General features: G+C 54.1%; 1 protein-coding gene across 1 annotated transcript in view; it reads right to left on the reverse strand.

The window, feature by feature from the left end:
- The window catches only part of LOC140429419 (solute carrier organic anion transporter family member 4C1-like), a 285,020-nt gene that overhangs the window by 25,970 nt on the left and 231,982 nt on the right, over positions 1–27,068 (reverse strand). Inside the window, exon 10 of the mRNA XM_072516370.1 lies at positions 22,061–22,227. Coding sequence (XP_072372471.1) covers positions 22,061–22,227 — 167 coding nt within the window. The remainder of the gene's footprint in view (positions 1–22,060; positions 22,228–27,068) is intronic.

The raw sequence follows: 27,068 nt of genomic DNA on the forward strand, positions 1-27,068 counted from the left end.
CCTGCGCATGCGCGGGGAAGACGCAGCAGCCGCTGACGCTCCCGCGCATGCGCGGACCCGCGTCGTCCGGCGAAGACCTTTCGGCGCCGGCTGGCGTGGCGCCAAAGGACCTTCCCACCGGAAACCGCTCCGGCGCGGGCCTAGCCCCTCAAGGTGAGGGTTTGGCCCCCTAAATGTGCGGAGACTTCCGCACCTTTGGGGCGGCCCGGAGTAGTTCCCGCCACTCCATCACGCCGGGACCCCCCGCCCCGCTGGGTAGGGGAGAATCCTGCCCACTATAAGTAAATAAAGTAGCCATGATGTGGAGATCCCGGCGTTGGACTGGGGTGAGCACAGTAAGAAGTCTTACAATACTAGGTTAAAGTTCCAACAGGTTTGTTTCAAACACTAGCTTTCGGAGCACTGCTCCTTCCTCAGGTGAAGGAAGGAGCCTGAGGAAGGAGCAGTGCTCTGAAAGCTAGTGTTTGAAACAAACCTGTTGGACTTTAACCTGGTGTTGTAAGACTTCTTACTAAACAAAGTAGGGCAAGGGAAGTAAAGTTAGCATAAGGGAGGTAAGTTAATAGTATTCTTAGATAAGCATATTTCTTTGTTAAAAATGGGAGCAAATAAGAAGCTTAAGAGCAGGAGCTTGCTCCCGTGATCTGCCCCTCCTGTACTAAGTGGCAAATCATGGAAGGTTCAGTTGTTCCTGGTGACCACATGTCCAACTGCAGCTTCTGGCTAACTGCATTTTGGAGCTGGAGCTGAGGCTAGATTCACTGTGGAGCATCCGTGATGTCGAGCAAGTCGTGGATAGCACGTTCAGTGAGATGGTCAGACTGCGGGTAAAGACTGAACAGGCAGAGATGGCATGGGTGACCAGCAGGCAGAGTAGAGGAAGGCAGGTAGTGCAGGAGTCCTCTATGGCCACCCGCCTAACAAACAGATATACTGTTTTGGATACTGTTGGGGAAGATACCTGTGTGTGGGAAAGCGGTGGCAGCCAACTTCATGGCAACATGGGTGGGTCTGCTGCACAAGAGGGGAGGAGGAAGACTGTCAGGGCTATAGTGGTAGGGGATTCAATTGTAAGGGGAACAGACAGGCGATTCTGTAGCTATAAAAATAGACTCCAGGATACTATGTTGCCACCTTCGTGCCAGGGTCAAGGATGTTACTGAAAGATTGCAGGGCATGCTGAAGGGGGAGGGAAAATAGACAGATATCATGACACACATTAGTGCCAACGATACAGGCATAAAATCGGGATGAAATCCTGCAAGCAGAATTTAGAGCACTAGGAAGGAGATTAAAAAACAGGACCCAGAAGGTAGTAATCTCTGGATTCCTTCTGGTGTCACCTGCTAGTGAGTATAGAAATAAGAGGTTAGTCCAGATGGATGCACGGCTGGAGAGATAGTGCAGGAGGGGGAGCTTTAGATTTCTGGCATATTGAGACTGTTTTGGGGGACAGTTGAACGGTTTGCACCTGAACCAAAAAGCGATCAGCGTCCTTGTAGGGAGGTTTGCTAGTGCTGTTGGGGAGGATTTAAATTAACTTGGCAGAGGGCTGGGATCCTGAGAGAAAGTTCAACAAGGATAAATACATAGTCAAAATTAGAAGATACATCAAGTGAGTCAGGAGGGCAGAAGACCATAAGACATAGGAGCAGAATTAGGCCATTCGGCCCATCGAATCTGCTCCGCCATTCAATCATGGCTGATATTTTTCTCATCCCTATTCTTCTGCCTTCTCCCCATAACCCTTGATCTCCTTTTTAATCAAGAACCTATCTATTTATGTCTGAAAGACACTCAATGATTTGTCCTCCACAGCCTTCTGTGGCAAAGAGTTCCACAGATTCACCACCTCTGGCTGAAGAAATTCTTCCTCATCAGTGGCCTTGAGTTCTAGTTTTTCCTACTAGTGGAAATATGCTCTCCATGTCCACTCCATCTAGGCCTCTCAATATCCTGTAACTTTCAATAAGATCACCTTCATTCTTCTAAACTCTTTTGACAAATACATGGATAGGATGGGTATGGAGGGATACAGCACAAGGACGTGCTGAGGGTTTTGGCAAACTTTGGTATCACGACCGGTAAAGTCTTGGAGGACTGCAGGGCCTGTTCCTGTGCTGTATTGTTCTTTGTTCTTTATTCTTTGAGGACAGACCCAGAGTCCAAATATAAGAACAAATACATAGGGAGATTAGGGAGATTTGCAGGAGTAATAGAGTTGTCATAGTAGGGGATTTTAATTTTCTTAACATAGACTGGGACTGCCATAGTGTGAAGGGATTAGATGGGGTGGAATTTGTTAAGTGTGTTCAGGAAAGTTTCCTCAGGCAGTATGTGGAGGTTCTACTCGAGAAAGGGCAAAACTTGACCTACTCTTGGGAAATAGGGCAGGGCACGTGACTGAGGTGACGGTGGGGGACTAGTGACCATAGTTCTATTAATTTTTAAATAGTTATGGAAAGGGACAAAACTGTTCACAGGTGCAAGTTCTGAATTGGGGCAAGGTGAATTTTGATGGACTGGACACGAGCTTGTAAGGGTTGATTGGAGTAGCTTGTTTGAGGGTAAAGGAACCTCCGGCAAGTGGAGACATTTATAAGTGAAATAACTAGAGTTCAGGGTCTATATGTCCCTGTTCGGGTGAAGGGCAAGGCTGGCAGGAGTAGGGAACCCTGGATGACAAAACACATTGAGGTCTTGGCCAGGAAAAAGAAGGAGACATTGCTCAGGTACAAACAGCTGGAATCAAGGGATTCACTGGAGATGTACAGGGAATACAGGAATATACTCAAGAAGAAAATTCGGAAGGCAAAAAGCGGACATGAGGTAGCATTGGCTGAGAGGATTAAGGTGAATCCAAAGGGATTCTTTAAGTATATTAAAGGAAGAAGAATAACTAGAGTGAGAATCAGACCCCTCAAGGACCAAAGTGGACACATATGTGTGGAACCGCAAGAGATAGGCGAGGTTCTCAATTAATATTTCTCCTCTGTGTTTACCATGGAGAAAAACATGAAGACTTGGGAACCTGGGAAGATTGGTGGTGATATATTGAGGACAGTTCGCATTACGTTAGAGGAGGTGATGGATGTATTAAAATGTATGAAGGTGGATAAATCTGGCTCTGACCAGGTATATCCAAGCACACTGCGTGAGGCTAGAGAAGAAATTGCGGAAGCCCTGGCTGACATTTGCATCATCGTTAGCCACGGGTGAGATACCAGACGACTGGGGGGTAGCAAAGTTGTGTCCTTATTTAAGAAGGGCTGCAAGAAAAACCTGGGAATTATAGACCGGTAAACCGAACATCTATGGTGGGTAAGTTACTAGAGAGGGTTCTGAGGATAAGGTATACAGGGATTTAGAAAGGCAGGGATTAGGAGTAGTCAGCATGGTTTTATGCATGGGAGATCATGACTTATAAATTTGTTACATTTCTTTGATGAAGTGACCAGGAAGGTTGGCGAGGGCAGGACGGTAGCAATATTCCAGGATACAGAATCTTCAGGTGAGACAGGGAAGGAGGTAAAGTGGAGGGGTGTCGCAATTTTGATCAGGGAATCAATGTACCAATCAAGAGAAAGGGTAGGACCAACAAATGCAGTGAATCCTGGATAACGAGTGGCAGCACGGTAGCACAGTGGTTTGCACGGTTGCTTCACAGCTCCAGGGTCCCAGGTTCAATTCACGGGCTTGGTTGACAGTCTGTGCGGAGTCTGCACATTCTCCCCCATTCTGCATGGGTTTCCTCCGACTGCTCCGGTTTCCTCCCACAGTCCAAAGATGGATGTGCAGGTTTGGTGGATTGGCCTTGCTAAATTGCCGTTAGTGTCCAAAAAGGTTGGGTGGGGTTACTGGGTTATGGGGATAGGGTGCTCTTTCCAAGGGCCGGTGCAGACTTGATGGGCCGAATGGCCTCCTTCTGCACTGTAAATTCTACGATTCGAAAAGGAGGGACTCCACCATAGAAAGCTCTTCAAATGGGTAGAACTTCAAAACCAAAAGGGAGCAACCACATTGCTTGGAATGTTCTATAGGCCCCGTATCTGACCGAGAGAAAAAGAAAAGCAGATATGTCGGTGAATTTCAGAGAAATGTAAAAGTAATAATGAAAAACACTTATTGTCACAAGTAGGCTTCAAATTAAGTTACTGTGAAAAGCCCCTCGTCACCACATTCCGGCACCTGCTCGGGGAGGCTGGTACGGGAATTGAACCATGCTGCTGGCCTGCCTTGGTCTGCTTTCAAAGCCAATGATTTAGCCCTGTGCTAAAGCAACCCCTAATAGGATAGAGATCGTGGGGGATTTCAACTTCCCCAATATAAACTGAGGTAGACATAGTGTAAAAGGTTGAGAGGGAGCAGAACTCTTAAAATGCGTCCTGGAGCACCTTTTAGTAGTAGAAGGTCCTACAACAGAGGGGGAGGTCCTGGTCTTAATTTCAGTTAACGAAGCCGGGCAAGTCATCGATGTATCAGTGGGGGAGCATTTTGCAGGCAGTAATTCTAACTCGGTTAGATTCAAGATTGTTATGGAAAAGGACAAGGATGGGCCTGAAATCTGGGGCGTCATTCTCCGACCCCCCAGAGGGTCGGAGAATGGCCGTTGGCCGCCGTGAATCCCGCCCCCGCTGGTTGCCGAAGTCTCCGAAGGGAGAAAAGTCGGCGGGGCGTTAATGGCGCCGCTGCTATCGGAGAATGTCACGGGTCTGCGCAAGGCAGCCGATTTTCGGCCTGCCGATATTCTCCCTTCCGGATGGGCCGAAGTCCCGTCGACGTGATGACCGTTCACGTCGACGTAAATTAAACCTCCTTTTCATCGGCGTGACCCTGTGCTCCAGGTTCACGCCGACCAGCGTGGAGGTGAGTGACGGCCTGGGGGGTTGGCTCTGGGCAGGCGATGGCGTGGCCGCAGTCTGAATGCGTGAGGAGAGGTGTGTCTCGGGTTGTGTGTGTGTGTGTGCGGCGGGGGGGGGGGGGTGGTTAGAGTAGGCTGGGCTCCGGGGGAGTGCCGGGAGGGGGTCGTGCCGGGGAGGGGGATGGGGGTGTCCGTGCCGGGGTGGACGTTGGGGGGGGGGTGTCCGTGCCGGGGTGGAGGTTGGGGGGGGGGTCCGTGCCGGGGAGGGGGATGGGGGGGGGGTCCGTGCCGGGGGGGAGGTTGGGGGGGGGGTCCGTGCCGGGGTGGAGGTTGGGGGGGGTGGTCCGTGCCGGGGAGGGGGACGGGGGTGTCCGTGCGGGCGTGGAGGTTGGGGGGGGGCTCCGTGCCGGGGAGGGGGATGGGGGTGTCCGTGCCGGGGTGGAGGTTGGGGGGGGGGGGGTCCGTGCCGGGGTGGAGGTTGGGGGGGGGGGGGTCCGTGCCGGGGTGGAGGTTGGGGGGGTGGTCCGTGCCGGGGAAGGGGATGGGGGTGTCTGTGCCGGGGTGGAGGTTGGGGGGGGGAGGTCCGTGCCGGGGTGGAGGTTGGGGGGGGGTCCGTGCCGGGGAGGGGGATGGGGGGGGTCCGTGCCGGGTTGGAGGTTGGGGGGGGGGTCCGTGCCGGGGAGGGGGACAGGGGTGTCCGTGCCGGGGTGGAGGTTGGGGGGGGGTCCATGCCGGGGAGGGGGATGGGGGTGTCCGTGCCGGGGAGGGGGATGGGGGTGTCCGTGCCGGGGTGGAGGTTGGGGGGGGGGTCCCTGCCGGGGTGGAGGTTGGGGGGGGTCCGTGCCGGGGAGGGGGATGGGGGGGGGTCCGTGCCGGGGAGGGGGATGGGGCGGGGGTCCGTGCCGGGGTGGAGGTTGGGGGGGTGGTCCGTGCCGGGGAGGGGATGGGGGGTCCGTGCCGGGGTGGAGGTTGGGGGGGGGGGTCCGTGCCAGGGTGGAGGTTGGGGGGGGGGTCTGTGCCCGGGAGGGGGGTGGGGGTGTCCGTGCCGGGGTGGAGGTTGGGGGGGGGGTCCGTGCCGGGGAGGGGGATGGGGGTGTACGTGCCGGGGTGGAGGTTGGGGGGGGGTCCGTGCCGGGGTGGAGGTTGGGGGGGGGTGGTCCGTGCCGGGGAGGGAGATGGGGGTGCCCGTGCTGGGGTGGAGGTTGGGGGGGGGTCCGTGCCGGGGTGGAGGTTGGGGGGGGTTCCGTGCCGGGGTGGAGGTTGGGGGGGGTCCGTGCCGGGGTGGAGGTTGGGGGGGTGTCCGTGCCGGGGAGGGGGAGGGGGGGGTCCGTGCCGGGGTGGAGGTTGGGGGGGGGGTCCGTGCCGGGGAGGGGGATGGGGTGTCCGTGCGGGCGTGGAGGTTGGGGGGGGGTCCGTGCCGGGGAGGGGGATGGGGGTGTCCGTGCCGGGGTGGAGGTTGGGGGGGGGTCCGTGCCGGGGTGGAGGTTGGGGGGGGGGTCCGTGCCGGGGTGGAGGTTGGGGGGGTGGTCCGTGCCGGGGAAGGGGATGGCGGTGTCCGTGCCGGGGTGGAGGTTGGGGGGGGGGTCCGTGCCGGGGTGGAGGTTGGGGGGGGGGCCGTGCCGGGGTGGAGATTGGGGGGGTCCGTGCCGGGGTGGAGGTTGGGGGGGGGTCCGTGCCGGGGAGGGGGATGGGGGGGGGTCCGTGCCGGGTTGGAGGTTGGGGGGGGGGTCTGTGCCGGGGAGGGGGGTGGGGGTGTCCGTGCCGGGGTGGAGGTTGGGGAGGGGGTCCGTGCCGGGGAAGGGGATGGGGGTGTCCGTGCCGGGGTGGAGGTTGGGTGGGGGGGTCCGTGTTGGGGTGGAGGTTGGGGGGGTCCGTGCCGGGGAGGGGGATGGGGGTGTCTGTGCCGGGGTGGAGGTTGGGGGGGTCCGTGCCGGGGTGGAGGTTGGGGGGGGGGTCCGTGCCGGGGTGGAGGTTGGGGGGGGTCCGTGCCGGGGTGGAGGTTGCGGGGGGGTCCGTGCCGGGGAGGGGGATGGGGGGGGGGCCCGTGCCGGGGTGGAGGTTGGGGGGGGGTCCGTGCCGGGGAGGGGGATGGGGGTGTCCGTGCCGGGGTGGAGGCTGGGGGGGGGGGTCCGTGCTGGAGAAAGGGATGGGGGTGTCCGTGCCAGGGTGGAGGTTGGGGGGGGGGTCCGTGCCGGGGTGGAGGTTGGGGGGGGGAGTCCATGCCGGGTGGAGGTTGGGGGGGTGGTCCGTGCCGGGGAGGGGGATGGGGGTGTCCGTGCCGGGGTGGAGGTTGGGGGGGGGGGTATGTGCCGGGGTGGAGGTTGGGGGGGGGGTCCGTGCCGGTGTGGAGGTTGGGGGGGTGTCCGTGCCGGGGAGGGGGATGGGTCCGTGCCGGGGTGGAGGTTGGGGGGGGTGGTCCGTGCCGGGGAGGGGTATGGGGGTGTCCGTGCCGGGGTGGAGGTTGGCGGGGGGGGTCCATGCCGGGGAGGGGGATGGGGGTGTCCGTGCCGCGGTGGAGGTTGGGGGGGGGGGTCCGTGCTGGGGAGGGGGGATGGGAGGGCAAGTGAGTTGGTCCACCTGGCCAGGTGCCAGCCTCCAACAGTTGGACCCATGCGGTCCATGCCACCTGGCTGGGGGGAGGAGGGGATATGGGCAATGATGACATGTCGTCGTTCCCATCCCCCCACCAGGCCGTCATGTTTTCAGATCATCCAGCGATGCTGGCCGTCGTGGCAGCAGCCGGTCATGTCTATGTTGCCCTGGATGAGGAGGAGGAGGAGGAGCGTGCCAGAGAGGCGGCGCAGGCTGCTGCAGAGGGGCAGGCGGCAGCCGCCCAGGCTGGAGGGAAACCCGACCGAGAGGACGAGGAGGGGGAGGAGGACGTCGCGGCCCCACGGCAACGGAGGCACCCGAGGGCACCCCGTGTGTACCGGCCCAGGCAGTCATACCAGGACCTCACGGACCGGGAATGCAGGAGGAGACTCCGGATGAGCCGGGAAACCGTGGCACACATCTGCCACCTGCTGGCACACCTGTCACCGCGTGGCACTGGCGGGGGGACACCCTCTCCCCGTGTCCGTCAAGGTTACGGTGGCCCTGACCTTTTATGCAACGGGGTCATTCCAGGCACCGAGTGGGGACCTGTCAGGCATATCGCAGACATCGGTGCACCGGTGCATCCGGGCAGTGACAGATGCCCTGTATGCCATGGCGCACCGCTACATCCGCTTCCCCGTGGACCGGGCCAGCCAAGATGCCCGGGCCGTGGGCTTCTCTGCCGTGGCCGGGTTCCCCATGGTCCAGGGCGCGATCGATGGGATGCACGTCGCCATGCGGCCACCTGCAGATAACAGGGCCGTGTTCACTAATAGGAAGGGGACCTATTCGATGAACGTACAGGTGGTCTGCGACCACCGCATGATGATCCTGCACGTCTGCGCCCGTCACCCAGGCAGTGTACACGACTCATTCGTGTTGTCGCGGTCATCCATCCCCGGCATGTACGAGGGACGCCATCCCCGGCTGAGGGCTGGTTGCTGGGCGACAGGGGCTACCCATTGCAATCGTGGCTGATGACGCCTGTACGGAGGCCACGCAATGAGGCGGAGAACCGCTACAATGATGCCCATGTAGCGACAAGGGGAGTGATAGAGAGGTGCTTTGGCGTGCTGAAGATGCGTTTCAGGTGCCTGGACCTCTCTGGGGGCGCCCTCCAGTATCGGTCAGATAGGGGCGGCCGCATCATTGTGGTGTGCTGCGTCCTGCACAACATAGCCCAACAGAGGGGCGATGTGCCGCAGGCAGAGGAGGGCGGAGTGGAGGAGCAGCAGGAAGAGGCACAGTCCTCCCCAGATGAGGGGGATGGGGGTAATGGTCAGGGCAGACGGGGTAGACACAGGTGGGTGGCTGTCCACCGTTACCGGCTGGCCCAGCGGGCACGGGACAGACTGATAGACGCCCGCTTCACTGACTAGATGGGCGTGGGAATCGGGTAGTATGGCCACAGACCGCACACCATGGCAACAGCCGACCACCCACACCCCCCACCCATCCACCCACCCAGCACCCTCACCCCCCTCCCCAACCTCACCCACCCCACCCGCATGCACACCACCCCCCCCCCCCATTGCCGATCCACCTGCGGCACAACGGGCCGGGCTCACACAGTTGCGTGTCTATCGCAGGCCATGGAGGATGATGACAACCCGCCCTGCGGTGAGCTCCTGGCTCTACATCGTTGGACTATGTCTGACCCATGGCCACAGTACCACCATCCACCCGGACCATCCCTGCGTGCGGCTGTGACACTGCAGCGCACGGTCCCGTCCTCTGCCCGGGGGATGTTGATGGCGGCCCAGGGGGAAGGGGGCAGACTCACCTGGGGCTGAAGTAAGACCACCCCTCACACACACACTTGCGCTCAACGTACATGACACCCCCGAACACTTTGGACAGAGCACAAAGGCAGCTTCTGTAGGTGTAACATTGACTTTAATAACCAAAGGAGTTCATGCACGTGCCCTAGCCCCTAAAACTCATCTGTGCCCTGCAACCATGCCAACTTACTCAGTGTTGAATTGTTTGGTCTTACGGGCCCTTTGACTACGTCTACGTGGTTCCCCAGACGGTACAGCAGAACTGGAGGTGGACTCCTGTGATTCCTGCCCTCTGACACTGGATCCCTTTGGCGGCCGTTTCCTGGGGCGTCCTGGCCTAGATGGGCCAGGCTGCGGCCCGGGCGACTGGGATGGCGAGCTGCCAGCCAGTCCTGCACGTTGCCCACCCGATGCACCTGGGACGGAAGGGGGGTGAGTCCGAGGTGTCGCGGTGTACCGGGACCTCCCCTACAGAGGGAGCCGGGACGGACCACACCACCTCCTCCTCCCTCAGGGTGCCCGATGGCCCCCAGGTCTCTACATGGGTGGGGGATGCGAACGGACTGGCCATCCGACGCCCCCCCGACATCTGGCGCTGCCAGTCCTGGAGGCCCGTGCTGGTATCGACAGGGGTCTGCAGGTTTGCAGCCATGGAGCCCAGGGGGTTGGCAAACCCTGTCTGTGACAGTGCGACGCCGGCTCGCACATGGCCACTGGCGCCGATGCCCTCAGCGATGGCCTGCAGAGACTGGGCCATGGCCTGCAGAGACTGGGCCATGGCCTGCTGAGACTGGGCTATGGCATTGAGCGCCTCTGCCATCTGGCGCTGGCACTGGCGCTCTCCTGTGAGAGGGCAGCCATTTCCTGACGCCGCCTGCACGGAAAGCCCCAGGCCTCGCAAACCGTTCCCCATGTCTGACACCGTCGCACCCATTGCCTCCACCGCGGACGCCACCCGTGCGGTGTCGGCCTGGGTGGCACGCATGACCGGCACCACTTCCAGCTCCTGGACGCGGGTGGACTCCTCCACCTGCGACCGCAGCCGCCGCAAGCCGCCCGTCACCCTCTTCGCTTGTCTCCGGGTCGGTGGTTGCATCGGATCTATGTGTGGGTGTGGTAACTCCAGGAACCCGGGATCCATCTGGGCGGCAGATGTTCGCTTGGGCTGGGCTGCCCTCCGACCGCCCGACCCCTCTGCTGCTCCTACCTCCACCTGCTGTACCGGGACGGCTGTGTTGTGCGCACCAGTGAGTGTACCAGACGCCTCATCACTAAAGTGCCCAACCGAGGTGAGTGTTTCTGCGATGGTGGAGGGTGTTGGTGATAGCAGTGGCGTTGTGTCGTGCTCTTCATCCCACTCTGAGTCCATGGCACTTTGGGGTGGGGGTTCATCTCCACCCATCCACTCTGAGTCACTGTCCGGTATTTCGTCTTCCTGGGTAGTGCTGTCCCGGGTAGTGCTGTCCCGGGTAGTGGTGTCCCGGGTAGTGGTGTCCCGGGTAGTGGTGTCCTGGGTAGTGGTGTCCTGGGTAGTGGTGTCCTGACTCGGATGTGACGGGGGCCTGTGGCTGCCCCCCTCATCGCTGGGTGGTCGCTCCCGCACGTGACGGGGGTGTCGTCTCCCTGTTGCTCCAGGTCTCTCCGTCTCCCGTGGTGTGCGAGGGGCATCCTGCGGGCGTCGCATGCTGGAGGGTGCGGGTCTCTCCGTCTCCCGTGGTCTCCGAGGGGCATCCTGCGGGCGTCGCATGCCGGAGGGTGCGGGTCTCTCCGTCTCCCGTGGCCTCCGAGGGGCATCCTGCGGGCGTCGCATGCTGGAGGGTGCGGGTCTCTCCGTCTCCCGTGGTGTGCGAGGAGCATCCTGCGGGCGTCGCATGCCGGAGGGTCCGGGTCTCTCCGTCTCCCGTGGCCTCCGAGGGGCATCCTGCGGGCGGTCTGCATCTGCGGGGATGGGTGCCTGGACGTTTGGTCCTGCGATACACAATGAAGCATGCATGGTTAGACATCAGGCAGTGATCAGGTGATACGGGGGAGGGGGATATAGGGGAGGGAGGATATGGGGACGGGCTGTCGGTGGCTCACTTGCTACTACGCCCCCGACCTCTGCATCAGCAACCTCCCGGTCCTCAGGTCCACCAGCAAGTTCCAGGGCCCTTTCCTCATGTACGGTCAGTGGCCTCTCATCAGCGGGGCCTCCTCCAGTCCTCACATGCTCCCTATTGTTGTGTGCGCGCTTCTCCTGTGGGGGGGTGGGGGGGTGGCAGGGGTAAAAGGCAACACTGTTAGGCAAGTATATGAATGCACGCCATCGGTTGCGCGTGCATTGCAGAGGTTAAGGTTAGGGCTGGATTCACTTGGGGATATGGGGGAGGGGGGATATGGGGGAGGGGGGATATGGGGGAGGGGGGATATGGGGGAGGGGGGTATGGGGGAGGGGGGGATATGGGGGAGGGGGGATATGGGGGAGGGGGGATATGGGGGAGGGGGGATATGGGGGAGGGGGGATATGGGGGAGGGGGGATATGGGGGAGGGGGGATATGGGGGAGGGGGATATGGGGGAGGGGGGATATGGGGGAGGGGGGATATGGGGGAGGGGGGATATGGGGGAGGGGGGATATGGGGGATGGGGGGATATGGGGGAGGGGGGATATGGGGGAGGGGGGATATGGGGGAGGGGGGATATGGGGGAGGGAGGATATGGGGGAGGAGGGGATATGGGGGAGGAGGGGATATGGGGGTGGGGGATATGAGGGAGGGGGGGATATGGGGAGGCTCACCCTGCCTGCTCTGACGAGGTCGTTCACCTTCTTGTGGCACTGGGTGCCTGTCCGTGGTGTCAGGGCCACAGCGGTGACAGCCTCTGCCACTTCCCTCCACAGACGCCGGCTGTGGCGTGGGGCAACTCTGCGGCCGTGCCCGGGATACAGGGCGTCCCTCCTCTGCTCCACCGCGTCCAGGAGCGCCTCCACATCGCGTGACTCGAACCTCGGGGCTGAGCGGCGGCCAGCCATCCAGTCGGGTGTTACGGTCGGGTGTTCCGGTCGGGTGGGGGCAGCAGCGCGGCCTTATGAGCCGTCACGCCGTGCGGCGCGTATGACGCTGCACGGCGTGAACCACTGCGCAAGCGCGGATCCCGTTACGTCGCTGCTAGCCCATTTCGGGCCGGAGACTATCGACCCATTTTTCCGACGTGACGCAAGTCGGATTTGCGCCATTTTTTGCGCCGATCGGCGGACTTTCCGCCGATAAAGGAGAATTTCGCCCCAAATTTCTAAACTGGGGGAAGGCTGATTTAATAAGATCAGATATGATTTGGCCAGAGTGGCCTGGGAGCAGACATGTTTAGGTAAATCTGTGACAGAACAGTGGGACACATTGAAGAAGGAAATAGGGAGAGTAAAGGGTCAACATATACCAATCAAGAAAAAAGGTGGGACCAACAAATCCAGTGAATCCTGGATAACGAGGGATATACAGCATTAGACAAGGAGAAAAAGGCAGGCTTATGGCAGATGTCAAGGGTTCAAAACAGCAGAAGCCCAAGAGGTATATAGAATGTGTAAAAGTGAACTTAAAAAGGAAATTAAGAGAGTAAAAAAGGACATGAAAGGATGCTGGCAGGTCAAATAAAGGAAAATCCTAAGTTATTTGACAAGTGCATTAAGGGTAAAAGGGTAACTAAAGAAAGAGTCGGGCCCAGTAAGGCCAAAGTGGTAATTTGTAAGTGGAACCAGAGGAGATAGGTCTCAATTAATACTTTGTGTCGGTGTTCACGAATGAAAGGGCTGGTGGGAGTATAGAAATTGGAGAAGGGCTGTTATAAAATTAAATAAATTAACGCAGACAGAGGGGAGGTTCTGGTTTGTCTGTCATGCCCAAAAGTAGACAAATATCCTGGGCCGGATTAAATCTATCCCAGGCTTGTGAGTGAGGCAGGGGAGGAAATAGCAGGGACTTTGGCAATAATTTTCAATTCCTTTCTGGCCACATGAGAGGTACCAGAGGACTGGAGGACAGCCAATGTGGTACCATTATTCAAGAAAGGAGGAAGGGATAAACCAGGAAACTATAGGCCAGTCAGTCTAACCTCAGTGGTGGGGAAACTAATGGAAGAAATTCTGAGAGACAAAATTAATCTGTATTTGGAGAGGGAAGGATTATTCAAGAACAGTCAGCATGGTTTTTTTAAGAGGAGGTCATCTCTGATCAACTTGATTGAGTTTTTTGAAGAGGTGACCAGGTGTGTAGATGAGGGTAATGCATTTGATGTAGTCTATTTGGACTTCAGCAAGGCTTTTGATAAGGTCCCACATTGGATTTGGATTGGATTTGTTTATTGTCATTTGTACCGAGGTACAGTGAAAGGTATTTTTCTGCGAGCAGCTCAACAGATCATTAAGTACATAGGAAGAAAAGGGAAGAAAAGAAAATACATATTAGGGCAACACAAGGTATACAATGTAACTACATAACCACCAGCATCGGATGAAGCAGTGTTAATGAGGTCAGTCCATCAGAGGGTCATTTAGAAGTCTGGTAACAGCGGGGAAGAAGCTGTTTTTGATTCTGTTTGTGCGTGTTCTCAGACTTTTGTATCTCCGGCCCGATGGAAGAAGTTGGAAGAGTGAGTAAGCCGGGTGGGAGGGGTCTTTGATTATGCTGCCCGCTTTCCCCAGGCAGTGGGAGGTGTAGATGGAGTCAATGGATGGGAGGCAGGTTCGTGTGATGGACTGGGCGGTGTTCCCGACTCTCTGAAGTTTCTTGCGGTCCTGGGTCGAGCAGTTGCCATACCAGGCTGCGATGCAGCCAGATAGGATGCTTTCTATGTTGCATCTGTAAAAGTTGGTAAGGGTTAATGTGGACATGCCGAATTTCCTTAGTTTCCTGCGGAAGTATAGGCGCTGTTGTGCTTTCTTGGTGGTAGGGTCGACGTGGGTGGACCAGGACAGATTTTTGGAGATGTGCACCTCTAGGAATTTGAAACTGCTAATCATCTTCACCTCGGCCCCGTTGATGCTGACAGGGGTGTGTACAGTACTTTGCTTCCTGAAGTCAATGACCAGCTCTTTAGTTTTGCTGGCATTGAGGGAGAGATTGTTGTCGCTGCACCACTTCACTAGGTTCTCTATCTCCCTCCTGTATTCTGACTCGTCGTTATTCGAGATCCGGCCCACTATGGTCGTATCGTCAGCAAACTTGAAGATGGAGTTGGAACCAAGTTTTGCCACGCAGTTGTGTGTGTACAGGGAGTAGAGTAGGGGCTAAGTACGCAGCCTTGCGGGGCGCCGGTGTTGAGGACTATTGTGGAGGAGGTGTTGTTGTTCATTCTTACTGATTGTGGTTTGTTGGTCAGAAAGTCGAGGATCCAGATGCAGAGTGAGGAGCCAAGTCCTAGGTTTTGGAGCTTTGATATGAGCTTGGCTCAAATTATGGTGTTGAAGGCGGAGCTGTAGTCAATAAATAGAAGTCTGATGTAGGAGTCCTTGTTGTCGAGATGCTTTAGGGATGAGTGTAGGGCCAGGGAAATGGCGTCTGCTGGGGACCGGTTGCAACGGTATGCGAATTGCAGTGGATCAAGGTGTTCTGGGAGTATGGAGGTGATGCGCTTCATTACGACTGAAGTCAGGGCCACCGGACGGTAGTCATTGAGGCACGTTGCCTGGTTCTTCTTTGGCACCGGTGTGATGGTGGTCTTCTTGAAGCAGGTGGTGACCTCGGAGTGGAGTAGGGACAGGTTAAAGATGTCCGCAAACACCTCTGCCAGCTGGTCCGCGCAGGCTCTGAGCGCAGGACCAGGGATCCCGTCCAGGCCCGTCGCCTTCCAAGGGTTCACTTTCAGGAAGGCCGATCTGACTTGGGAAGCTGTGATGGTTGGTATGGGTGAGTTATTGGCTGCTGGGGCACTCGACAGTGGATTGTTGGTTACCTGCTCGAACCGAGCATAGAATGCATTAAGTTCATCAGGGAGGCGTGTGCTGCTGCCGGAGATACTGTTCGGCTTCGCTTTGTAGCCCGTTACGTTGTTTAGTCCTTGCCACAATTGCCGAGAGTCTGTCTGTGACTAGCTTTGTTTGATAGTACCTCTTGGCATCTCGGATGGCTTTGCGAAGGTCGTACCTGGATTTCTTGAATAGGTCAGGGTCGTCTGACTTGAACGCCTCAGATCTGTCCTTCAGTAGGGAGTCAATCTCACGATTGAGCCATGGTTTCCAGTTGGGGAACGTACGTACTGCTTTCTTTGGCACGTAGTCGTCCACACATTTGCTGATGAAGTCTGTGACGATGGTGGCATACTCATTTAAGTTGGTCACGGAGTTCTTAAACATGGACCAGTCCACTGTCTCTAAGCAGTCACGTATGAGCTCTTCTGTTTTCTCGGACTAGCACTGCACAACCTTCTTAGCTGGATTCTCCCGCTTGAGTTTCTGCTTGTATGCCGGGAGAAGGAGCACCGTCTTATGGTCTGATTTCCCAAAGTGCGGTCGGGGGATGGAACGGTAGGCGCCCTTGATTTTTGAGTAGCAGTGGTCAAGAGTGTTGTCGCCCCTGGTGGGACAGATGTGCTGGTGAAATTTTGGCAGGACACTCTTGAGGTTGGCCTTGTTGAAGTCTCCGGCCACGATGAACAAGGCCTCCGGATGTTCTGTTTCGTAGTTGTTTATAACTGTGTACAGTTCGTTCAGCGCCTTCTTCACTTCTGCCTGGGGTGGGATGTAGACCGCTGTGATAATTGCTGAAGTGAACTCACGTGGAAGATAGTATGGGCGGCACTTCACGGTCAGGTATTCCAGGTCCGGGGAGCAGTAGGTCACCAGGGTCGCTACATCCAAACACCAGGAGGAGTTGATGAGGAGGCACACACCTCCACCCTTTGCTTTGCCTGGTGACGCGGTGCGGTCTGCCCGCGTCTCCCCATGGGAGACTGATAGCAAAGGTAAGAGAACATGCGGTCCAAAGAAATTTGGCAAATTAGATCCAGAATTGGCAGAGTGCCAGGAAGCAGAGGGTGGTGGTCGAGGGGTATGTTTCGGACTGGAAGCCTGTGCCCAGTGGGGTCTTGCAGGAATCAGTGCTGGGGCCCTTGTTGTTTGCAGTTTATATAAATGATTTAGATATGAATGTCAGAGGGTTGATCAGTAAGTTTGCGAATGATACAAAAATTGGTGGGGTGGTAAATAGTGAGGAGGATAGCTTTCGATTACAGGGGATATAGACAGGCTGGTCAGGTGGGTTGATCAGTGGCAAATGGAATTCCATCTGCATAAATTTGAGGCGATTCATTTGGGCAGAACAAACAAAACAAGGGAATATATGATGAATGGCAGGCCCCTCTGCCTGTCAACATGAGTCCTTGCCCTTTCCCTACCCCATTGCTTGCACAGCTCTCCTTCCACATTGCCCCCCTTGTCTTCGTCTGCCCACCCCCACCACCACCCTCACCTCACAACCCACCCGCATTCGAACTTGAAACCTTTATTGTGGTGGGTGCATGAGTCCCACAGCACAGTCATGTCCAAATAAACATTGTTGGGTGGCACCGGGGGTTCGGGGGGGGGGGGGGGGGTGCGGAGGAACCTTGCCAACCCCAGGCACAATACTGCTCTGACATGGCGACACAGGAAGATCCATGGGTCCAGCAGCATGATGCTGTCCATGAAGACCAGCTCAGCATGGAGATGGAGGCAGGAACCGGTCTGTCCCAGCAGACAAGGAAATGCGCATCAGGAGTAGTGCAGCACTATGGCAGATAGGCTTTGCGTGTTGCCCTCACCTCGAATGTCTCTGGCGAACAGAGAGTCGCCTGTGCATACCACTCTTTCGCAATGACGTTTGATGTCGACTTGATTTCCTGCTGGTATGACACAGGATTGGAAGGTCTGATGGGATTCTGACGGGCGGCAGCTGTTTTAATGAGCATTCATGCAAATGAATGAAATTGGTGTTTGTGCCACCTGCCAGTGGGAGGAACGACCTGCTATTCATAGTATCATAGAATCCCTCCACTGCAGAAGGAGGCCATTCATCCCATCGAGTCTGCACCGGTCCTCTGAAAGAGCACCCCACCTAGACCCACTCTCTCAGCCTATCCCCTCAACCCCATAACCCCATGTAACCTGCACATCCCTGGACACTTAGGGGTAATTTAGAATGGCCAATCCAGAACTGCCGAAACGTGCGGCGATGCACTGATAAGCCGCACGTTTCGGCAGCTCCCGTTCTAACGGACTTTTGGCCTCTTTTCGGGAGCGCCAACGGAAATTTTTTCGGACCAAACCCAGTGTGGGATGACGAAGGAAGTTGTCCCCCTGGGTGTGTATGGAAAGGACTGGTGGTAGTGGCCAGATTGCGAAGGATCCTCTGGAGCAGCGGCAGAGAAGAGAAGGATGGCGGCGGATGGAGCCCAGACGTCATGGGGCCCGGACCAGCAGGAATTCCTCCGACGGTGTGTGGAGGAACTAAAGAAGGAGCTGCTGGCGCCGATGTTATTGGCAATCGATGGGCTAAAAGAAACACAAAAGGCCCAGGCGATAGAGCTCCGTGGGGTGAAGGCAAAGGCAGCCGAAAACGAGGATGAGATACAGGGCCTAGTGGTAAAAATGGAGACGCATGAGGCGCTACATAAGAGGTGTATCGAAAGGCTCGAAGTCCTGGAGAAAAGCTCGAGGAGGAAGAACCTCCGGATTCTGGGTCTCCCCGAAGGAATGGAGGGAGCTGACGTTTGGGCTTATGTGAGCACGATGCTCCATACGCTAATGGGAGCTGAGGCCCCCTCGGGCCCCCTGGAGGTGGAAGGGGCTCACCGGGTCCTTGTGAGAAGACCAAAGGCTGGAGAACTACCAAGGGCGATAGTGGTGAGATTTCACCGCTTCACTGACAGAGAGGCTGTCTTGAGCTGGGCCAAGTAGCAGGTGGGAGAATGTGGTGATACGAGTGTATCAGGACTGGAGCGCGGAGGTGGCGAGAAGGAGGGCGTGCTTTAATCAGGCCAAGGCGGTGCTTCACAGGAAGAAAATAAAATTTGGGATGCTGCAGCCGGCGCAATTGTGGGTCACGCACCAGGGCAAGCACTACTACTTTGAAACGTCGAATGAGGCATGGACCTTCATCCAAGAAGAGAAACTGGACCAGAACTGAGGGACTGATGTTGGTGGGGAGACAATGAGGTTGATGTACAGAAATGTAAATTGGGGATTGGGAGGTTTATAGTATCGAGACGATAGACGGGGATTTTTTCTCCTCTTGATGGGGGGACACTGAGAAATGTGGGCGCCGGTGGAAAAAGGGACTGAGAGGAGGGATGGGGAATGGGGGCGCTGCGTCATGGGGGGCAGGGCCGATCCAGGAAAGCGCGGGGTTTTTCCCGCGCTAGGGAGATGATGGCAGAAAGATAGGCGCAGGAAGGAAGAGAGTTCCACGCACAGGGGGTCAAGGAGAGAACGGGGGAAGCCGGGGTCAGTTAGAGTTAGCTGACTTTCGGAAGCATCATGGGGGGAGTAACCATGCCAGATGGGGATCTAGCGGGGGATCAACTGGGTTGCTGCTGCTGGGAGCGAGTGGGAGCTGGCAAGAGACGAGGTGGTCAGGACGGGAGGGCGCCGCCTGGGGGACGGGTGGGTGCGCGGGACCTGGACGGGGGGCTGGCCTAGAACAGGGGATGGCTAGTCAGCGGGGGGGGGGGGGGGGGGGGGGGGGGGTGCGAGAGGTGCGAGCACGGGACGGGACTGGCCTAAGATAGGAGATGGCTAGTTGGCCGGGGGGGGGGGGGGGGGGGGGGGTAGGTAACCCCCCAATCCGGCTGATCACGTGGAATGTGAGAGGCCTAAATGGGCTGATTAAGAGGGCCCGGGTGTCCGCGCACTTACAAAGACTGAAGGCAGATGTGGTCATGCTTCAGGAGACGCATCTGAAGGTGGCGGATCAGGTTAGGTTAAGGAAAGGATGGGTGGGACAGGTGTTCCACTCAGGGTTGGATGCGGAAAATAGGGGGGTGGCGATATTGGTGGGGAAACGGGTGTCGTTCGAGGCTAGGAATATAGTGGTGGATAACGGGGGTAGATACATGATGGTGAGTGGTAGATTGCAGGGAAAGGAGGTCGTGCTGGTCAATGTATATGCCCCGAACTGGGATGACGCGGGATTTATGAAGCGGATGCTGGGACGTAACCCAGACCTGGAGGTGGGAAGCCTGGTAATGGGGGGGGATTTCAATACTGTGCTGGATCCAGGGCTAGACCGGTCTAGATCCAGGACCGGAAGAAGGCCGGCAGCGGCCAAGGTGCTTAGGGGGTTCATGGAGCAAATGGGGGGAGTGGATCCATGGAGATTTGCTAGGCCGTTGGCCAAAGAGTTCTCCTTTTTCTCCCATGTCCACAAGGTATACTCCCGAATAGATTTCTTTGTTTTGAGCAGGGCACTGATCTCGAAGGTGGCAGGAACGGAGTATTCGGCCATAGCCGTTTCAGACCATGCCCCGCACTGGGTGAATCTGGAATTAGGAGGGGAGAGGGAGCAGCGCCCACTCTGGCGACTGGATGTGGGATTATTGGCGGATGAGGGGGTCTGTGGAAGGGTGCGGGGATGTATTTAGAGGTACCTAGAGGCCAATGATGATGGTGAGATCCAGGTGTGGGTAGTATGGGAAGCGCTGAAGGCGGTGGTTAGGGGAGAGTTGATCTCCATTAGGGCTTACAAGGAGAAAAAAGAGGGCAAAGAAAGGGAGAGATTAGTGGGGGAGATTTTGAGGGTGGATAAAAGGTATGCGGAGGCCCCGGACGAAGGACTATATAGAGAGAGGCGAAGACTTCAGACGGAGTTTGACCTGCTGACCACAGGAAAGGCAGAGGCACAGTGGAGGAAGGCACAGGGGATGAGATACGAATATGGGGAAAAGGCGAGCCGGCTGCTGGCCCACCAGCTTCGTAAGAGGATAGCGGCGAGGGAAATTGGGGGAGTTAGGGATGAAACGGGAACTACGGAACGGAGAGCAGGAAAGTAAATGAGGTGTTTAAGACCTTTTATGAGAGGCTATATAGGTCCCAACCCCCGGAGGGAAAAGAGGGAATGCAACAGTTTCTGGACCAACTAAGGTTCCCGAGGGTGGAGGAGCAGGAGGTGGAAGGTCTGGGGGCGCCAATTGAGGTGGATGAGGTGACTACAGAAGTTGCCATTGAGTTGCACAAGATTTTGGGTTCCTGTAAATATAAGGAACTTTGGGAAAAAAGGTGACAGTAGGTAGAGAGTTGGCAGGTTGTTTCCAAGCACAATACATGCAAGTGTGTTAGCACCAACCATGGCACCAAATAACCCTAGGGGTTTTGCAGCCTGAGTAAGTGTGGATAATACAAACTGAGAAATTTAGAGTCATAGAGTTTTTACAGCATCGAACGAGGCCTTTTGGCCTATCATGTCTGTGCTGCCATCAAACACCTATCTACTCTAACCCCATTTTCCAGAACTTGGCCTGTAGCTTTGTGTGCTATGGTATTTCAAGTGTTCTATGGTATTTCAAATGTTCATCTAAATACTTCTTAAATATTGTGAGGGTTCCTGCCTCTACCACCCTTTTAGGCAGTGACTTCCGGATTCCCACCACCCTCTGGGTGAAAATGTTTCCCCTCACATCCCTCCTGTTATTGACCTTTATGCTAAGGGAAGAAGTTCCTTCCTATCAACCGTATCTATGCTCCTCGTAATGCTATACACCTCAATCAGGTCTCCCCTCAGGCCTTCTCTGCTCCAAGAAAAACAACCCCAGACTTTTCAGTCTCTCTTCACAGTTGAAACGTTCCAGAACAGGCATCCTGATGAATCTCCTCTGCACTCTCCCCAGTGCAATCACTTCCTCTCTATTGTGTGGTGACCAGAACTGCACATAGTACTCCAGCTGGGGCCTAAAGAGCATTTTATACAGCTCCAGCATTACCTCCCTGCTCTTATATTCTATGCCTCAGTTAATAAAGGCAAGTATCCCATATGCCTTCTTAACCACCTTATCTACCTGCCCAGCTGTCTTTAGGCATCTATGGACATGCACACCAAGGTCCCTCTGATCCTCTGTATTTCCTAGGGTCCTGCCATTGCCTTGTTAGACTTCCCAAAGTGCATCACCTCACATTTTTCAGGGTTATATTCTATTTGCTAGTGTTCTGGCCACCTAACCAGCCCATCTATATTGTCTCATAATTTCCTCCTCACTATGTACCACGCCCCCAATTTTTGTGTTATCTGCAAACTTATTGATCATGCCTCCTACATTTACGTCCAGATTATCTGAGTATGCTCCAACCAGCAAGAGACCCAGCACCGATCCCTGCGGTACACCACTGACACAGGCGTCCAGTCACAAAAACAACCTTCAACCAACACTCTCTGCCTCCTGCCACTAAGTCAATTTTGGAACCAATTTGCCAAATTGCCCTGGATCCCATGGACTCTTACCTTCTTGATCAGTCTCCCATGCGATTTGAAGGATGTGAGGTTATTACCAAGTGCAACGACTCAATGAAAGGCAGACAAAAATCTCAGCACCAACCTCACAGATTGCATTTAAAAAGGAATTCATAGGCGGAACAAATATGTTAATGTAAAGTATCAAGTAATGAGTTATGTTGCATCTTCTAAGTTCAATGTATAATACTGGTTCCGTAAGACTAGTCAACACTATATATACTGTGTTCAAATCAGATTCGATAAATCTTCATAATATAAATTATATTTACATTTCTAAAATACATTATCACATTGACATATCTCAAAGCTTTACAGAAAGAATTAGGATCAAATTGAAGTGGCTGTTGATGTATGGGTACTGAATATAAAGCATACCTGAGAACTGATGTTGTAAGTGGTGTGCCAGTCATGAATGTGAAAATAACAGCTAGCAAAAAAAATCCCATAAATACGGGCAGCTTGTTACATGTAGAGTTACATTTTCCTTCTTGTGCAGAAAACCTATTTCCGACATACCGGATGCAAGAACAGTTCTGGTAAATCTGCAATACAAAAGGTAATGACAATTAATGCACCCAGAGTTTCCACTGAACTGCTCCTATGTGACTGCTGTAATTTTGAGAGAAGCGCAGCAGGAACATTTTTCGAACACAATTCCCGAGGAAATCACATTTGAAAAGATTAACCAGGAGATAGGAGGGGAGGGGGTGTTGCGTTTTTGATTAGGGACAACATCACCGCAGTACAGAGAGAGGATATATCGAAGCGTTCGTCCACTGAGTCTATATGGGTAGAACTGAAAAATAAGAAGGGTGAGATAGCTTTGATAGGACTGTATTATAGGCCCCCAAATAGTCAGCGGGAAATCGAGAAGAAAATATGTAAGGAGAATACCGATAGCTGCCGGAAAAATAGGTTGGTAATAGTAGGGGTCTTTAACTTTCCCAACATTAACTGGGACAGCCATAGCACTAGGGGTTTGGATGGAGAGAAATTTGTTGAGTGTATTCAGGAAGAATTCTTCATTCAATATGTGGATGGCCTGACGAGAGAGGGGACAAAACTTGACCTCCTTTTAGGGAATAAGGAAGGGCAGGTGACGAAAGTGTTAGTGAGGGATCACTTTGGGGCCAGTGGCCATAATTCCATTGGTTTTAAGATAGCTATGGAGAATGATAGTTCTGGCCCAAAAGTTAAAATTCTAAATTGGGGCAAGGCCAATTTTGATGGTATTAGGCCCGGGAACTTTCAAAAGTTGATTGGGGATGCCTATTTACAGGCAAGGAGACAGCTGGTAAGTGGGAGTCTTTCAAAAGAGTGTTAATTAGGGTTCAGGGTGAGCACATTCCTCTTAAGAGTGAAGGGTAAGGCTGGTAGAAGCAGTGAACCCTGGATGACTTGGGATATTGAGGCCATGGTCAAAAGGAAGAAGGAGGCATGTGACAAGCATAGGCAGCTGGATCTAGTGGATCCCTTGAAGAGTATAGGGCTTGCTGGAATAAAGTTAAGAGAGAAATCAGCGGGGACTTGGAGGTCGGGTTATGGGAGGAGGCCTTGAGGAGAGTAAATGCATCCTCGCCGTGTGCCAGGCTCAACCTGATACAGTTTAAGGTGGTCTATAGGGCACATATGACTGTGGCCCGGATGAGCAGGTTCCTTGACAGGGTGGAGGATAGGTGTGGGCGCTGTGCGGGGGGGCTCCTGCTAACCATGTCCATATGCTTTGGGTGCGTCCAAGGCTGAGGGGTTTCTGGCAGAGGTTTTCTGACGTCATGTCAGAGGTCTTAAAAGTGAGGGCCGTTCTGAGTCCAGAGGTGGCGATCTTCGATGGGTCGGAAGACCCGAGACCCAGGGGATGAGAGGCCGATGTCCTGACCTTTGCCTCCCTGGTGGCCCAGAGATGGATCTTACTAGGGTGGAGTGACTTGGAGCCCCCAAAGTCAGGGATGTGGATTCGCGACATGGCGGGGTTCTCAGACTCAAAAAAATTAAATTTGCGTTGAGAGGTTTGTTTCAGGGGTTTGCTCGGAGGTGCCAGCCATTCATCGACTTCTTCAAGGAAAGTGTAGCTGTCAGCAGGGGGGGGGGGGGGTTGGAAGGGGGGCTCGAAGGGGAGGCATGGGGAGCCATGGGGAGGTGTTTGGGGAAGGTGGCAGTGTTTGTGTAAGCCATTTTGGCTGGGGTTTGTGCCAGGGGGTTTGTTGGTTATGTTATTGTGTTTTTGTTTCTGTTGAAATTTGATGTTTAAAATTGTTAAAATTAGAAATGCCTCAATAAAATATTTTCTTAAAAAAAAAAAAGAGTGAAATCAGGAGGGCAAAAAGGGGACATGAGATTGTCTTGGCAGATAAGGCAAAGGAAAATCCAAAGATACACAAAGGGTAAAAGAGTGACGAGGGAGAGGGTAGGGCCTCTTAAGGATAAATAAGGTCATCTATGTGCAGATCCACAAGGGATGGGAGAGGTCCTAAATGAATATTTCTCGTCAGTATTTACTGTTGAGAAAGGCATGAATGTTAGGGAAATTGGGGTAGTAAAAAGTGATGTCTTGAGGAGTGTACATATTACAGAGAAGGAGGTGCTGGAGATATTAAAGCGGATCAAGATAGATAAATCCTCGGGACTTGATGAGAAGTATTCCAGGACATTGTGAGAGGCTAGGGAGGAAACTGCCGGCCCCCTAACTGAATCATCAACAGCCACAGGAGAGGTGCCTGAAGACTGGAAGGTAACAAATGTTGTGCCCTTTTTTAAGAAGGGCTGTAGGGATAAGCCTGGGAACAACTGGCAGATGAGCCTTACTTATGTAGTGGGTAAGTTGTTGGAAGATATTCTGAGAGTCAGGATCTACAGGCATTCAGACAGGCAAGGGCTAATTAGGGAAAGTCAGCATGGCTTTGTAAGGGGAAAGTCATGTCTCACAAATTTGATTGAGTGTTTTGAAGGGTAACCCAGAAGGTAATGAGGGTAGTGCGGTCGACGTTGTCTCCATGGACTTTTGCAAGGCCTTTGTCAAGGATCCGCACGGTAGGTTGTTGCAAAAGGTTAAATCTCACGGAATCCAGGGTGAGGTAGTCAATTGGATACAAAATTGGCTTGGCGACCAAAGCCAAAGGCTGGTTGTGGAGGGTTGTTTTTTGAACTAGAGGCCTGTGACCAGCGGTGTGCCTCAGGGATCGGTACTGGGTCCACTGTTATTTGTTATATATATTAATGACTTGGATGAGAATGGAGGAGGCATGGTTAGTAAGTTTGCAGATGACACCAAGGTTGGTGGCATAGTAGATAGTGAAGAAGGTTATATAAGATTGCAAAAGGATCTTGACCAATTGGGCCAGTGGGCCGGTGAATGGTAGATGGAAGTTAATTTGGATACATGTGAGGTGATGTATTTTGGTCGATCAAATCAGGGCAGGACCTACTCAGTTAATGGTAAGGAGTTGGGGAGTGTTACAGAACAAAGAGATCGAGGGGTACAGGTTCCTAGCTCCTTGAAGGTAGAGGCGCAGGTGGACAGGGTGGTGAAGAAGGCTATCAGAATGCTAGGTTTTATTGGTCAGAATATTGAATACAGGAGTTGGGACGTCTTGTTGAAGTTGTACAAGACGTTGGTAAGACCACACATGGAATACTGTGTTCAGGTCTGGTCGCCCTATTATAGGAAGGATATTGTTAAACCATAAAGAGTGCAGAAGAGATTTATGAGGATGCTACCAGGACTTGAAGGTCGAGTTATAAGGAGAGGCTGGATAGGCTGGGACTTTTTTCCCTGGAGCATAGGAGGCGTAGGGATGATCTTATAGAGGTCTATAAAATAATGAGGAGCATAGAAAAGGTAGATAGTCAACATCTTTTTCCAAAGGTAGAACATAGAACATTACAGCGCAGTACAGGCTCTTCGGCCCTCGATGTTGCGCCAACCTGTGAAACCAATCTAAAGCTCATCTACACTATTCCATTATCATCAACAACAATCTCTCCCTCAATGCCAACTAAACTAAAGAGCTGGTTATTGACTTCCGAAAGCAAAGTACTGTGCACATCACTGTCTGCATCAATGGCGTTGAGGTGGAGATGGTTGACAGCTTCAAATTCCTAGGTGTGCACATCACCAAAAATCTGTCCTGGTCCACCCTCGTCGACGTTATGACCAAGAAAGCACAACAGCGCCTATACTTCCTCAGGAAACTAAGGAAATTCGGCATGTCCACACTGACTCTTACCAACGTTTACAGGTACATCAGAGAAAGCATCCAATCTGACTGCATCACAGCCTGGTATGGCAACTGCTCAGCCCAAGACCGGCAAAAAATTCAGATCGTCGTGAACGCCGCCCAGCCCAACAAGCGAACCTGCCTCCTATCCATTGATTCCATCTACACCTCCCACTGCTTTGGGAAAGCGGTCAGCATAATCAAAACCCTTCCCACACGGCTTACTCACTCTTCCAGTTTCTTCCATCGGACAAGAGATACAAAAGTCTGAAACATGCACGAACTGTTTCAAAAACACGGTAGCACAGTGGGTAGCACCGTTGCTTCACCGCTCCAGGGTCCCAAGTTTGATTCCCGGCTTGGGTCACTGTCTGTGCGGAGTCTACACGTTCTTCCCGTGTCTGCGTGGTTTTCCTCCGGGTGCTCCGGTTTCCTCCCGCAAGTCTCGAAAGACATGCCGTTAGGTAATTTGGACATTCTGAATTCTCCCTCTGTGTACCCAAATAGGTGCCGGAATGTGGCGACTAGGGGCATTTCACAATAACTCCATTGATTTTGATTTGATTTATTGTCACATGTACCGAAGTACAGTGAAAAGTATTTTTCTGCCAAGGGAATGTGCACAGTACATATTTAGTAGCTTGCTTGTGACAATAAAGATTATTATTATTAAAAACAGCTTCTACCCACTGTTACCATACTCTTAAACGACCCTCTTATGGACTGACCTCATTAACACCACACTCCTGTATGCCCCACCTGATGCCAGTGTCCAGGTATTTACATTGTGTACCTTGTGTTGCCCGATTATGCATTTTCTTTTCTTTTCATGTACTAAATGATCTGTTTGAGCTGCACGCAGAAAAATACTTTTCACTATACCTCAGTACACGTGACAATAAACAAACAAATCCAATCCATTTCAGGTCAATAGCCTCATCATCTGATGAACGGTTATCTAAAATGGGAACTCAGTGTCTCTTTCCACAGATGCTTTCTGTTTGAATTTCAGATTCCAAGCATCCACAGTATTTTGCTTTTGTTTTGGTCTGTACGATAAAATTCCTGTTTTTTTGCACCATTGAAGCATATTTATAGGGCGGCACGGTAGAACAATAGTTGGCATTGTTGCTCCACAACGCCAGGCTTCCAGGTTCGATTCCCGGCTT

Source organism: Scyliorhinus torazame, chromosome 9 (assembly GCF_047496885.1).
Source record: "Scyliorhinus torazame isolate Kashiwa2021f chromosome 9, sScyTor2.1, whole genome shotgun sequence".
NCBI lineage: Eukaryota > Metazoa > Chordata > Chondrichthyes > Carcharhiniformes > Scyliorhinidae > Scyliorhinus > Scyliorhinus torazame.